At 41.9% G+C, this 13,774-nt stretch overlaps 1 protein-coding gene across 1 annotated transcript in view; it reads left to right on the forward strand.

Annotated features, from left to right (window-relative positions):
• The window catches only part of ganabb (glucosidase II alpha subunit b), a gene marked incomplete at its 5' end in the record, with an annotated part of 60,060 nt that extends 49,767 nt beyond the window's left edge, over positions 1-10,293 (forward strand). The window contains 4 exon segments of the mRNA XM_084331342.1: positions 899-1,012; positions 3,880-3,989; positions 4,941-5,041; positions 6,233-10,293. Coding sequence (XP_084187468.1) covers positions 899-1,012; positions 3,880-3,989; positions 4,941-5,041; positions 6,233-6,342 — 435 coding nt within the window. The 3' untranslated portion in view covers positions 6,343-10,293.
• Between the last annotated feature and the right edge of the window lie 3,481 nt (positions 10,294-13,774).

A 13,774-nucleotide genomic window follows, 5' to 3' on the forward strand; every position in this document is an offset into this window, starting at 1 on the left:
TGAGCGTACAAAGCAAAATACAGAATTCTGAAATATTAAAACGGAATTTGGAAAAAAATAAAATGGAATTTGGAAAAAAATAAAACTGATTTCATATGGCTCTAGACCAGTGGTCACCAACCTTTTTAAGCCCAAGATCACTTTTTTTTTGGTGAAGGCAAGATCTACCTATTGAAGCGTTGAGAGAAAAAGACAACCAAGATTGTACTTTAAACTAAATGACTTATTTGCCTGTATTCTAATTACATGCAATGCTTTGGTCCAACATTAAAACGTCAAAGTAGAACTATTATGTACTTTCTCAGTCAGTGCTAAGTGCAGTCATCTTATGCAGCATCACTTTTCACATCAAAACAAAAGTAGAACTGTAATGTGGACTTTCTCATATTATTAACATTGACAAACATATTTACAATTAGCATTTTATAAAGTAGAACTGTAATGTGTACTTTCTCAGTCAGTGCTAAGTGCAGTCAGTGCTAAGTGCAGCATCACTTTTCACATCAGAACAAAAGTAGAACTGTAATGTGTACTTTCTCAGTCAGTGCTAAGTGCAGCATCACTTTTCACATCAGAACAAAAGTAGAACTGTAACGTGTACTTTCTCAGTCAGTGCTAAGTGCAGTCAGTGCTAAGTGCAGCATCATTTTCACATCAAAACAAAAGTAGAACTGTAATGTGGACTCTCAGGGTAAGATAAAAAAAAAAAAAAAAATTTAATTTTCATGGTAAGATCTACAGGGACAGTCTCAAAGATCGACCAGTCGATCAAGATCGACGGGTTGGTGACCACTGGTCTAGACTCTGACCTTCCTCTCGTCACTGCTCTAGACTCTGACCTTCCTCTTCCTCTCGTCACTGCTCTAGACTCTGACCTTCCTCTTCCTCTCGTCACCAGATCCCAGTGTTCCAGCGCGGCGGCTCCATTATTCCCAGGAAGGTCAGAGTTCGCAGGTCGTCCACCTGCATGGAAGATGACCCCTACACCCTATATGTGGCCCTCAGCCCCCAGGTAACATGACCCCTGACCCCTATATGTGGCCCTCAGCCCCCAGGTAACATGACCCCTGACCCCTATATGTGGCCCTCAGCCCCCAGGTAACATGACCCCTGACCCCTATATGTGGCCCTCAGCCCCCAGGTAACATGACCCCTGACCCCTATATGTGGCCCTCAGCCCCCAGGTAACATGACCCCTGACCCCTATATGTGGCCCTCAGCCCCCAGGTAACATGACCCCTGACCCCTATATGTGGCCCCCAGGTAACATGACCCCTACACCAGGGGTGGCCAACCCGTGGCTCGCGAGCCGCATGTGGCTCTTTCCCCGTCAATGTGTGGCTCTTCCATCCAAAATAATATATATATATTATAATGTTAAATATTTTTTTTTTTTAATAATTAACCATTTTTTTTATGTCACTCATTCCATAAGGACGTAGAATAAACATTTACAGATTTTTTTAAATGGGCCATTTGCATGTTCTTGGTATCTGAATCTAGGCACATCTATGGATCTCAGGTAATGTGTTCCCAGTGTCAGAAGTAGTGTGTCTGTTACGAGGCTTGAGTAAACTGTAATGAACCAAAGGAGAATATCAATTATATTTAAAAAAATATATTTGTTATCTTTGACTGTGAATAACACCATGCTAAAATTGACCAGACCTGAAAAATCTAAGCAAATGAATAAAGGGAAGATGGTTAAACAGAAGGTTTTGTAGATACAGTACTGAATTCTGCCATCTTTTTTATAATGTACATTTCCACCATTTTTCATCATATTGCAACACCGTTTTTTGCTAGACGTTCACAGAAAGGTAGAGAAACTAACTGCGTTCTGTTTTATGGCAATAACGTTCAGGGTTGTGGGAGATAATCCCAAACAATAAGGGAAATAAAAAAGTAAATCCAGAAGTCAGATGATTGACAGGGGCTGGTGTGAGCTGGGTAGGGTAGTTTTTCCAAATTCGAAAGCCCTGAGTCTCTTCCTTCAAAAGACTACACTCACTTTTGGCTGCTCCACTTCCTCCTGTCAATATGTGCCGGTTTCCGACTCAATGCCCTGAGATTTCTATAATCTTATATTTCACTAATGACAGTTAAAATCATTGGTAAACAAACGTAATGCTGAAAATATACACTTTTACTGTATATTTCGGGCATAAGAGGTTAACCCTGTGAGGCCCAAATTAAAAAGACATTAGAAACTTCAGAGGGTGTGACATATAAACTAGGGGTGTAAAGGGACACGTATCTGTTCCTAAGGTTCAGTGCAGCTGTGTAACGAATACAACGGTATGTTAACCACTTAACAACCGGTATGTTAACCACTTAACAACCGCCCACCGGGGGCTGTTTTTTTTACAATCTAATTTTTTTTTTTTTTTTTTTTTTTTTTTAACAAATAGAATATTAATTTCAACATAGAATATTCGTTGACAGCCCTACAAGTACAGTTGGTTACTGCACACTACATCACCCCCGAGTGGAACATGGAAAGCCAAACTTTCCCCCACTGTACCAAAAACCCGTACCGAACCGTGACTTCAAAACCGAGGTACGTACCGAACCGTGGTTTTTGTGTACCGTTACACCCCTAATATAAACACATTTACTATCAGGCTGGACAACAGGACCAATTGACTATACATGTGCTTAAGAAAATTTAAATAAACATTTACAGACTTTTTTTTTTTTTTTAAATGGCTAAACATTATTTTGTAATTTTGCAACCGTGGGTCTCGCAGGGTACTTTTAACCCTGTGAGGCCCAAATAAAAAAGACATTAGCAACTTCAGAGGCCAGCGGGTGAGACCTATAAACACATGAAGGGTGCCGTGACTGAAAAAAAAGGTTGAGAAACGCTGGTATATGGTGTGGCTCTTTGTGGACCACAGTAATGTTTGTGGCTCTTAGTCTCTGACTGGTTGGCCACCCCTGCCCTACACCCTATAGGTGGCCCTCACTCCACAGGTACCACAACTCTGACAATATTAACCTCTTTAGCCCGGAGCCCTATTTTCTGAAAATCCGCCTAAAATACATAACGTCACGGTGACCAATCGCAGCCACTCTCATTGTCTGGGACCAAATACGGCCACGCCCCATTCCCAGTAAAAAGTGGGAATCTCTAGAATGGGTTTCGGGCGACATGTATACGGAAGTGGCTCTCAAGGTGACGATTAGACAACACTTTCTGTTGTCAGTAGATGGCAGCATTGGTTTAAAATTAAAAGGTGAAAATGTTAAACTACATGAATACATTTCCCAAGAGCGTTAGCACAGGTCACAGGTCACTGGGATGTGTCTATATTCTTCGACCTGATCTAAACAGCTGTAAACTATTACTGCGACCGCAGTATAGCGACCGTGAATGGTAAACTAATTATCTTAACAAAAGTGCGCTGGTAGCGTTACATATGTTGTCTAAAGGGGGACATATGGTACAATTTAAGATTTTAATGATAATCGGCATATAAAGGACAACATAAAGCATCGTTAATTTGTAAGAAACCTCAATGAAAACGGTAATATTCGCTATTGTTATGAAAATGTGCTAGAATCCTATAAAAATTTGGACGCATTTGGTCTACGTTCCGTTACTTGAGTAAATGGAATATTGCTCCACTTCTACAAGGTCCATTTGCATACTCTGTGAATGTATTCCCAGTGTCCAAAATATTGGGGTGTCTATTACTAGGCTTGATATATCGTGCGCCACTAACGATGTGTCCTGTCTGTCTGCATGCCACTAATGATGTGTCCTGTCTGTCTTCATGCCACTAATGATGTGTCCTGTCTGTCTTCATGCCACTAATGATGTGTCCTGTCTGTCTTCATGCCACTAACGATGTGTCCTGTCTGTCTTCATGCCAGAGGACAGCGGAGGGCGAGCTCTACATTGATGATGGACACACCTTCAACTTCAACAAGAAGGAGTTCATCCACAGGAAACTGACCTTCACCAAGAACATCCTCTCCTCCAGGTGGGCTAGTAGTAATAGCTGTCTCTCTCTCTCTCTCTCTCTCTCTCTCTGTCTCTGTCTCTGTCTCGCTCTCTCTATCTCTCTCCTCTCTCTCTCTGTCTGTCTCTCTATCTCTCTCCTCTCTCTCTGTCTCTCTCTATCTCTCTCCTCTCTATATCTGTCTCTCTCTTTCTCTCCCCCTTTCTCTCTGTCTCTATATCTCTCCCCCTCTGTCTATATCTCCTTTCTCTGTCTATCTATCTCCTCTCTGTCTCTATATCTCTCCTTCTCCGTCTCTATATCTCTCTCTGTGTCTCTCTCTATATCTCTCTGTCTCTATATCTCTCTCCTCTCTCTGTCTCTCTCTCCTCTCTCCGTCTATCTCTCTGTGTCTCTCTCTATATCTCTCTGTCTCTATATCTCTCTCCTCTCCTCTCTCCGTCTATCTCTCTCTGTGTCTCTGTCTATATCTCTCTCCTCTCTCTGTCTCTCTCTCTCTCTCTCTCCTCTCTCCGTCTATCTCTCTCTGTGTCTCTGTCTATATCTCTCTCTATATCTCTCTCTGTCTCTATAGCTCTCCCTCTCTCTCCGTCTCTATATCTCTCTCTCTATCTCTCTCTGTCTCTATAGCTCTCCCTCTCTCTCCGTCTCTATATCTCTCTCTCTGTCTCTATATATCTCTCTCTCTCTATATCTCTCTCTGTCTCTCTATCTCTCTCTCTGTCTCTCTATATCTCTCTGTCTCTATATCTCTCTCTGTCTCTCTCTCTCTCTCTCTCTCCGTCTCTATATCTCTCTCTCTCTCTCTGGCTCGATAAATAACAGTTCAAACAAAGCAAACCTACAACAACACGTCTACATTCGGCACCATCTCCTCTGAATGCACAACACGACACTATAATGGAATAAAAGTATTGACCTCTACTCTATAGTACTTCAATAACCTGACCTCTGACCCCTCTCTCCCCTCAGTAACCTGGCTCCTGAGGCCCAGTTCTCCACCCAGTCCTGGATCGAGCGGGTCATTATACTGGGGGCCAGTAAGCCCAGCAAGGCCACCCTCAGGACCGCTGGTGAGTGCTGGAGCGCTTTGACATGTTTACTTAACTTTTTTAAATGATGACCATTCTGACTTGAGTTATTTTGTATGTTAGACACTTTTAAGTTTAAGTCGAGCACTTTCATATATGTTGTCTGTTTAAGAGAGTGCAATAAATGATTTTATTAGGGCTGTACCGAATGTCATTTTTTAACATTTGAAGCTTCTATTGAAGTATTCGAACGAAGCTTTGAATGTCTGTATAAAAAAAAAAATGTGATTTCATAAAAAAAGAAAAAACCGTTTTTTAACTAAATCCTCAATTTGAATAAAGTGATTAATCTGATAAATGAGTCTTTTATTAAATCAACTTTCTTTAATGAATAACTCATCAGTTTCGTCAACATAAATAATCCAATAAGGGCACAGTTGGTACGAAAGTGATGGTGACGTCTTATAGTATAATACTATAATATTAGTGTAGCCTAATCTTTAACTGCAACTGTGAAGAAAAAACCCACTGGTTTAAACAGATTGAAAACACATACAAAAAAGATTTATAAAAAAAAAAAAAAAAATCTTAATTTCTTTTATTCGAATGTTGATTTAGAATTTGAATGTCAACATTATGATCGAAGCTTCGAAGCATTCGGTACAGCCCTAGATTTTATTGAAAAAATAAGAATCGTGATCTGAATTCTTAGAGAGAAAAATCGTGATTCACATTTTAGCAAGAATCGTGCGGCTCTAAGCAGTGAGCAGAACCGGTCAGATTCTCAGCAGTGAGCAGAACCGGTCAGATTCTCAGCTGTTAGCAGAACCGGTCAGATTCTCAGCAGTGAGCAGAAGTGCAATTGCAATTGATTCTATAACTGCTTTAAATATTTTGAGCCATGTCCTGATTGGAATTTGGATTTGAACTGAACGCTTGATGGCATAGAAAGCCCTTTTTGCCTTCTCCTTGAGTTCCTTTACAGCTGAACAGAAATTTCCAGTGGAGCTAATTTGTAAACCTAGATATGTATAGCTATTTGTTTGTTCTATTTGGGTCGCACCTATTTTGAATTCTGGGTAATTTCTCTGCAACTGGGATCTTTTTTGGAAGGTCATAATTTTGGTTTTCTTCTCTCTCTCTCTCTCTCTCTCTCTCTCTGTCTCTCTCTCTCCCCCCTCTCTCTGCCCCCCCTCTCTCTCTCTCTCCTCTCTCCATCTCTCTCTCCCCCAGACGGTAAGGAGAGCCAGCTGGAGTTTGAGTTTGACTCCTCCATGTCGGTGCTGACGCTTCGCAAGCCGGGGGTGAACGTGGGGGTGGACTGGACCATGGTGCTGCAGTAACCCTGGAGACCTGCAGAGGGCAGAGCCGGACGGACGGAGAGCCGGAGGGAGAGAGAGAGAGAGAGGAGTGACTGAACAAGAGGAGGAGGAGAGATGGGGACGGAGAGGAGGAAGATATAAGCTCTTATCCAAGAGACGAAAACCAAGACTGATGATGAGAGAGACTGCCTCAGTCTGGCTCATGGATCCACTATGGACCCACACACACACACACACACACACACACACACACACACACACACACACACACACACACACACACACACACACACACACACACACGCTGCATTCATCTGTTGGTCTACACAGCAGTCTTCATCACATCACACAACACACTGCATTCATCTGTTGGTCTACACAGCAGTCTTCATCACATCACACAACACACTGCATTAATCTGTTGGTCTACACAACAGTCTTCATCACATCACACAACACACTGCATTCATCTGTTGGTCTACACAGCAGTCTTCATCACATCACACGACACGCTGCATTCATCTGTTGGTCTACACAACAGTCTTCATCACATCACACACACTGCATTCATCTGTTGGTCTACACAGCAGTCTTCATCACATCACACAACACGCTGCATTCATCTGTTGGTCTACACAACAGTCTTCATCACATCACACACACTGCATTCATCTGTTGGTCTACACAGCAGTCTTCATCACATCATACAACACACTGCATTCATCTGTTGGTCTACACAGCAGTCTTCATCACATCATACAACACACTGCATTCATCTGTTGGTCTACACAACAGTCTTCATCACATCACACAACACACTGCATTCATCTGTTGGTCTACACAACAGTCTTCATCACATCACACAACACGCTGCATTCATCTGTTGGTCTACACAGCAGTCTTCATCACATCACACACACTGCATTCATCTGTTGGTCTACACAACAGTCTTCATCACAACACAACACACACTTTTACATTTCAGACATCTTAGACCATTTCAATTGCAGAGGATGTTTGCATGCGTGACTTGGAAAACGTCTGGCTCTAACGAGCGAAAGAATGGGCGCTACAGACCCTGGAGTTTGTTATCGGTGGCCAGTTAGATCATGTTGACTGCCCTGGGTGTAGCTTCACTGCTAACGGTGGCCAGTTAGATCATGTTGACTGCCCTGGGTGTAGCTTCACTGCTAACGGTGGCCAGTTAGATCATGTTGACTGCTCTGGGTGTAGCTTCACTGCTAACGGTGGCCAGTTAGATCATGTTGACTGCCCTGGGTGTAGCTTCACTGCTAACGGTGGCCAGTTAGATCATGTTGACTGCCCTGGGTGTAGTAGGCTCACTGCCACACCAGTCGATGGTCGGCAGTCCTTGTGGTTTTAAAACGTCACGTACAGGATGTTGAACCGGAAGAATCATGTCGTTACCTGCTGTAGCAACGGAAGACGCCATTGAAACGGTCTCTACACACAGACTGAGAACAATCTGCAGGGCGGGCCACGGATAGATAGATGGTGAACTGTCTGAAAGGTCACTACTAGATAGATGGTGAACTGTCTGAAAGGTCACTACTAGATAGATGGTGAACTGTCTGAAAGGTCACTACTAGATAGATGGTGAACTGTCTGAAAGGTCACTACTTGAACTGTGAAAGATGGATAATTTAGTTTGTTTTTTAGCGTAGAAAGAAAATATGGATTAATTGAAATCATGTCATTGTAATTGAAAATATGGATTAATTGAAATCATGTCATTGTAATTGAGACACACGGGGGAGGGGCTGAGCGATGGACCAGCTTGGATGGACCTCGTTGCTCCTATTAGTGAATTTTAAAATCAAAACCATGTTGTTGTTTTTTTTAGATCGTCTCGTAAAGGTCTATTTTTTTTATTATAACATTTATCATGACATAATTTGGCTTGTCTCTAGTACCGTCAGCCGACTGTAAAATGATTAAGGATTATTAACTTTTGTAAATGTGATAACGGGCCTCACTGTTCCAAACAAGTGTGTCCATCTAGGTAGGTTTTTTTAAGTAGGCAAAGAGCCATTCAGGTGTTTGTTTTTTGTTCTTTCTTTCTCAACCTGAACATTAATATGCCATAGAATAAAGGAGATCACCGATTGTTCCCTGTTGAAATGAAGGCGCACATTCAGGAGACACACGCTTGAGTAACTGATTCCTCTCATCCAGCGATGCGCTTCCCAATCTGGGTTATTTCAAACTTCGTTCCACCCCCCGTTTACCCAAAGCACTTAAACTGAGTAGGACGTTTCAAGATGCATCGCTCATATCCACATCGCTTCATTCACGGGGGAAGACCAGCAATCCAACGTGTAGATCTATATTATCAGATAATTATGTAGTTTGTCAAACACACGCGTGTTCTTTTCCTTCCTGCTGCCAGAACATGCCACACCTCCAACGCCAATTCATTCCCTTTTCTTCTCTTGTTTTTTTAAACGCTTCCTCCTGTATTTGTTTCTGAAGAGTTTTGAGTGCACTAAAAATGTCCATCACATACTACACTGCCCTGCAGAGGCCAACGGCAGTAACTACACATTTCAATTTTTTTTGTTATGAGTGAAATTGAACGTCTCAATATCTGTTTTATCTTGTGGCAAAGTTTCAGAGTTCAGTCTTGCTCTGTTTCAGAGAAAAGGGGTGTAAAGAAATGCAGTAACTACAAAATCACTAGATGGTCAAAGAACTTTAAAGGCATTTTTTGGTTTTCTTTCACGTTCCGATACGGACGGCGACTACTGAGCGAGAAGGGGATTCCTTGGGTCTTATTATTGAACCAGATGCGTTTGGGAACGGGGGCCGGTGCGGGGGGGCCAACCACTGATGTGTTGTGGAAGATTCATTCTGTTTGGCGTAGTTTTTGTTTTTAACAATGTTGTTAATTTTTACTTTGGTTTGTCCAATATTGTTTACTTTTTTCAAATGCACTTGAAATAAAGAGTGAAAACTCAAAAAGAAGTTTAGGTTGTGCGGGGGTTACTCGATGTTTGTTGTGGGCACAGTACTGTTTCCAGGGTTTTTCTTCTGAAGTCGAATCTCAAAATGGACACGTCGAGCTTCTTTCTGGACTGAAACTACCGTCTGGTGAATATTCCACTGAACGGGCTTCTTTCTGGACTGAAACTACAGTCTCTGGTGAATATTCCACTGAACGGGCTTCTTTCTGGACTGAAACTACCGTCTCTGGTGAATATTCCACTGAACAGGCTTCTTTCTGGACTGAAACTACAGTCTGGTGAATATTCCACTGAACAGGCTTCTTTCTGGACTGAAACTACCGTCTGGTGAATATTCCACTGAACGGGCTTCTTTCTGGACTGAAACTACCGTCTGGTGAATATTCCACTGAACAGGCTTCTTTCTGGACTGAAACTATCGTCTGGTGAATATTCCACTGAACAGGCTTCTTTCTGGACTGAAACTACCGTCTGGTGAATATTCCACTGAACAGGCTTCTTTCTGGACTGAAACTACAGTCTCTGGTGAATATTCCACTGAAGGGGCTTCTTTCTGGACTGAAACTACCGTCTCTGGTGAATATTCCACTGAACAGGCTTCTTTCTGGACTGAAACTACAGTCTGGTGAATATTCCACTGAACAGGCTTCTTTCTGGACTGAAACTACCGTCTGGTGAATATTCCACTGAAGGGGCTTCTTTCTGGCCTGAAACTACAGTCTCTGGTGAATATTCCACTGAACGGGCTTCTTTCTGGACTGAAACTACAGTCTCTGGTGAATATTCCACTGAACGGGCTTCTTTCTGGACTGAAACTACCGTCTCTGGTGAATATTCCACTGAACGGGCTTCTTTCTGGACTGAAACTACCGTCTCTGGTGAATATTCCACTGAAGGGGCTTCTTTCTGGCGACTGCTAAACTGTCCCGACGTTCAGGTTGTGTAAACGCCACCTCTGGGAACTCTGGAACATGTCGAGTCAAACTGCGGGACCTTTAGGGGGGGTCTGGGGTAAGGGACCTTTAGGGGGGGGTCTGGGGTACGGGACCATTAGGGGGGGTCTGGGGTAAGGGACCATTAGGGGGGGGGGGGGGTCTGGGGTAATTGTATATCCGTCTCCTTGATTATTTTAAGATCAAGATGTACATTTTGCTGCAACGTTTTTGTTTTCGATGTATCCATTTTATTTGGACAGTCGGTGAAAATGGGAATCGAGGTGTGAGTCTGCAGCTGTCAGTAATCAAAGTTATCAGATGTATTATTTTGAGAAGATATGAGACCAAGTGAAAATAAACATGACCAAATGTAACGGTGTCTTTGTTTTGATTAAACCAGCTGAAAGTAGGCAACAATAAAATGCTCATTCCCACATGATCAAGTGTCGCGCTTCTGTTATTGATTGATTGAAAACTTTATTAACAGATTGCAGAATGGGTACAGTACAGCTCAATACACACAATTGTTAAGGGGATGCAGACCAGAGAAAGACTTTCGTCTTGTTTACATCAGGGTCCCCCATTTTCAATTCATCAGGACATATATGACATACATGACATACAGATAGTCAGTACTGCTACATCTATACATTTATGACATACCAGATTTGCAAATACAGTACTGTTTGTGATACCGAAGGAGTCAGGAAAAGGGAGTATATACATTTGACGTAGAAACTGTACATTGGAGGAGGTTGGGTGGGGGGGGGTTGGGTACACTGGGATATTGACAACCATACTGGGTAATCTACATTGGGGGGGGGGGGGGGGGGGGGCACACTGTATATACAAGCAAAACTGTACATTGAGGGGGGGGACGACACTGTACAAACAAACAAAATTGTACATTGGACTATTGACAACCATACTAGGTAAATGACTGTACATTGGAGGGGGTTGGGTTAGGATATTTACAGGGGCCAGTGTTGAATTGCAGTCTCCCGTAGGTGTTCCTTGAGAGAGGTTTTGAAGGTGGGTAGTGATCCACATTCCTTTACAGCTTTGGGTAGGGCGTTCCACATTGATGTGGCATAATTGCGAAACGTGTTTAGTCCCTTATTTGAGCCGAATCTGGGTCATCCGCACGCTGTTCCTGGACCAGCCTGTATTTACACGTGATGAAACACATTAGCAAGACTGACTCCAAATCTGCTGTATGCAGAGCTATTTATTACCAGAGTTTGGACAGTACGTTTTCATAAAGAGCTCTAGTTTGGACAGTGGGTTTTCATAAAGAGCTCTAGTTTGGACAGTGGGTTTTCATAAAGAGCTCTAGTTTGGACAGTGGGTTTTCATAAAGAGCTCTAGTTTGGACAGTGGGTTTTCATAAAGAGCTCTAGTTTGGACAGTGGGTTTTCATAAAGAGCTCTAGTTTGGACAGTGGGTTTTCATAAAGAGCTCTAGTTTGGACAGTGGGTTTTCATAAAGAGCTCTAGTTTGGACAGTGGGTTTTCATAAAGAGCTCTAGTTTGGACAGTGGGTTTTCATAAAGAGCTCTAGTTTGGACAGTAGGTTTTCATAAAGAGCTCTAGTTTGGACAGTGGGTTTTCATAAAGGGCTCTAGTGTCGTTGGCGGAGCTATTTATTACCAGATTTTGGCCAGGTTGGATAGTACGGATGCCATGATGTGATCTTAACATAAGCCACAAGGTGGTGGCCACAACATGGCGTTCATACTATCCAACCTGGTAATAAATGTCTCTCCTCTACTAAAAACACACTTCTTCAATCAATATCAGAAATAATAAAAGGAATAATATATATATATTGTGGTAGTAATTATATGTTTACCCCCCCCCAAACATACTGTAATCCCAATTTCCCTTTATTAATCCCCGATACCCAAATGTCCTGTCTCCCAGTCGATCCCTTTTAATAAACACGACCGCAGCAGACTACAGAGAGTGGCTCGATCAGCCGGACGCACAATTGGACGTGAGCTTCCCAGTCTCTCCAGGACATTTAGACCGGGCGTTGCAGGGCCCAGGCTAAGAGAATAATCAAAGACTCTAGTCACCCAAACATCTGCCTCTTTGCATCAGGCAAGCACTGCCTACAGAGAGACTCGAAAGGAGCTTCTATCCCCAGGCCATCAGGATGCTCTATGTGGACTCTGACCCCTCCATCTACATTAATTGCACACACATCCACATGCACACACTCACTTTAAACGGCTGTGACTTCCTCGACCTTAAGCTAGTTTGAAAGAAAACACGGTAATAACTTTGAATTGCCTGTGCACCACAATTAACCAAATATTAAGCTGTCTGGACATTTAGGAGTCATGCAGTGATATAGCTAATTATCAGAAAAGTAAGCAGACTTATCTTCTCTGCATAAGGAAATGTGAGATAATTACTCGCGTATACATTTGTTAAAATAAAAATTGTCAAATAATCCAGTCGGGCCCAGCGCCAGGAGTTCAAAACTTGTAATCCCTATCTGATTGGATCAGATTTGGATTGTGGGTAGTTCAAAACCAAAAAACAGGATCAGGATCACTTTGATATCAGATCAGGAAATCAAATCCAAGCTTTAATCTGGATAAAATCTTCAAAATGGGTATTTCAAACAGACAACACAGGATTGGGATCAATTTGATCCCAAAAAACTGGATTATCTTGATCCCACCAGAGGGGTGGATTTCCAGTGGATTACCAGAGCAAAATGTACTATACAATTTATCAAAAAAATATGTTTCAATATAAATAAGATGGCAAAGTTTGTTAACTGAAATAATACACAATTCTTAGCCTTCATGGCAAATCAATTTTATTTAAAAACTTTTGGTCACATTAATGGTGGCCTATTTCCGATCAGATTTTTAAATCCCATTTTTTGTGATCCAGGATCGGACAACTCTGCCATATTTTGTCCCGGTATTTCAAAGCAATCCAGGACAGGATCACCCTGATCCAGATTCAGACTTTTCAAGATGACTAGATCCTGAATATCGGTGCTTTAATCCTATCTCCCTCTAGTAGTGGATATGAAAAATAATACAAGGAAGACAAGAGACCACATTGCAGAGACATCTATAATGTCTAATTATATTTTTTTATTCAAAGAAATACTCCCACTAGTGTAACAACAGAAAAACATTCATTCAAAGGCAGCTGATCATCCAGGCGTGCTTTGAGGAGCTGAGTTCTAAGTGAGGTTTCAGTTTGCTGAAGGTGATGGACTTTTTCTTTGTTGAAGATATTTTTTTAAATTGCATTTGTGATTGACAATCTTTGTTGTGATACTTTTATGCGTATATACATTCATGTCATCAACATTTGGTTCAAAACTAAATAGGCCACCGCAAACGTGAACAAAAAATTCAATATTTTATTGATTTGCCGTGAAGGCTAGTAAACATGTTATTATTTCAGTTAACAAACGTTGCCATCTTATTTATATTGAAACATGTTTTTTAACAGGTTAATAAATTGTATAGTACACTTTGCTCTGGTAATCCACTGGAAATCC

Source organism: Notolepis coatsorum, assembly GCF_963971535.1.
Source record: "Notolepis coatsorum genome assembly, chromosome: 16".
Classification (NCBI taxonomy): domain Eukaryota; kingdom Metazoa; phylum Chordata; class Actinopteri; order Aulopiformes; family Paralepididae; genus Notolepis; species Notolepis coatsorum.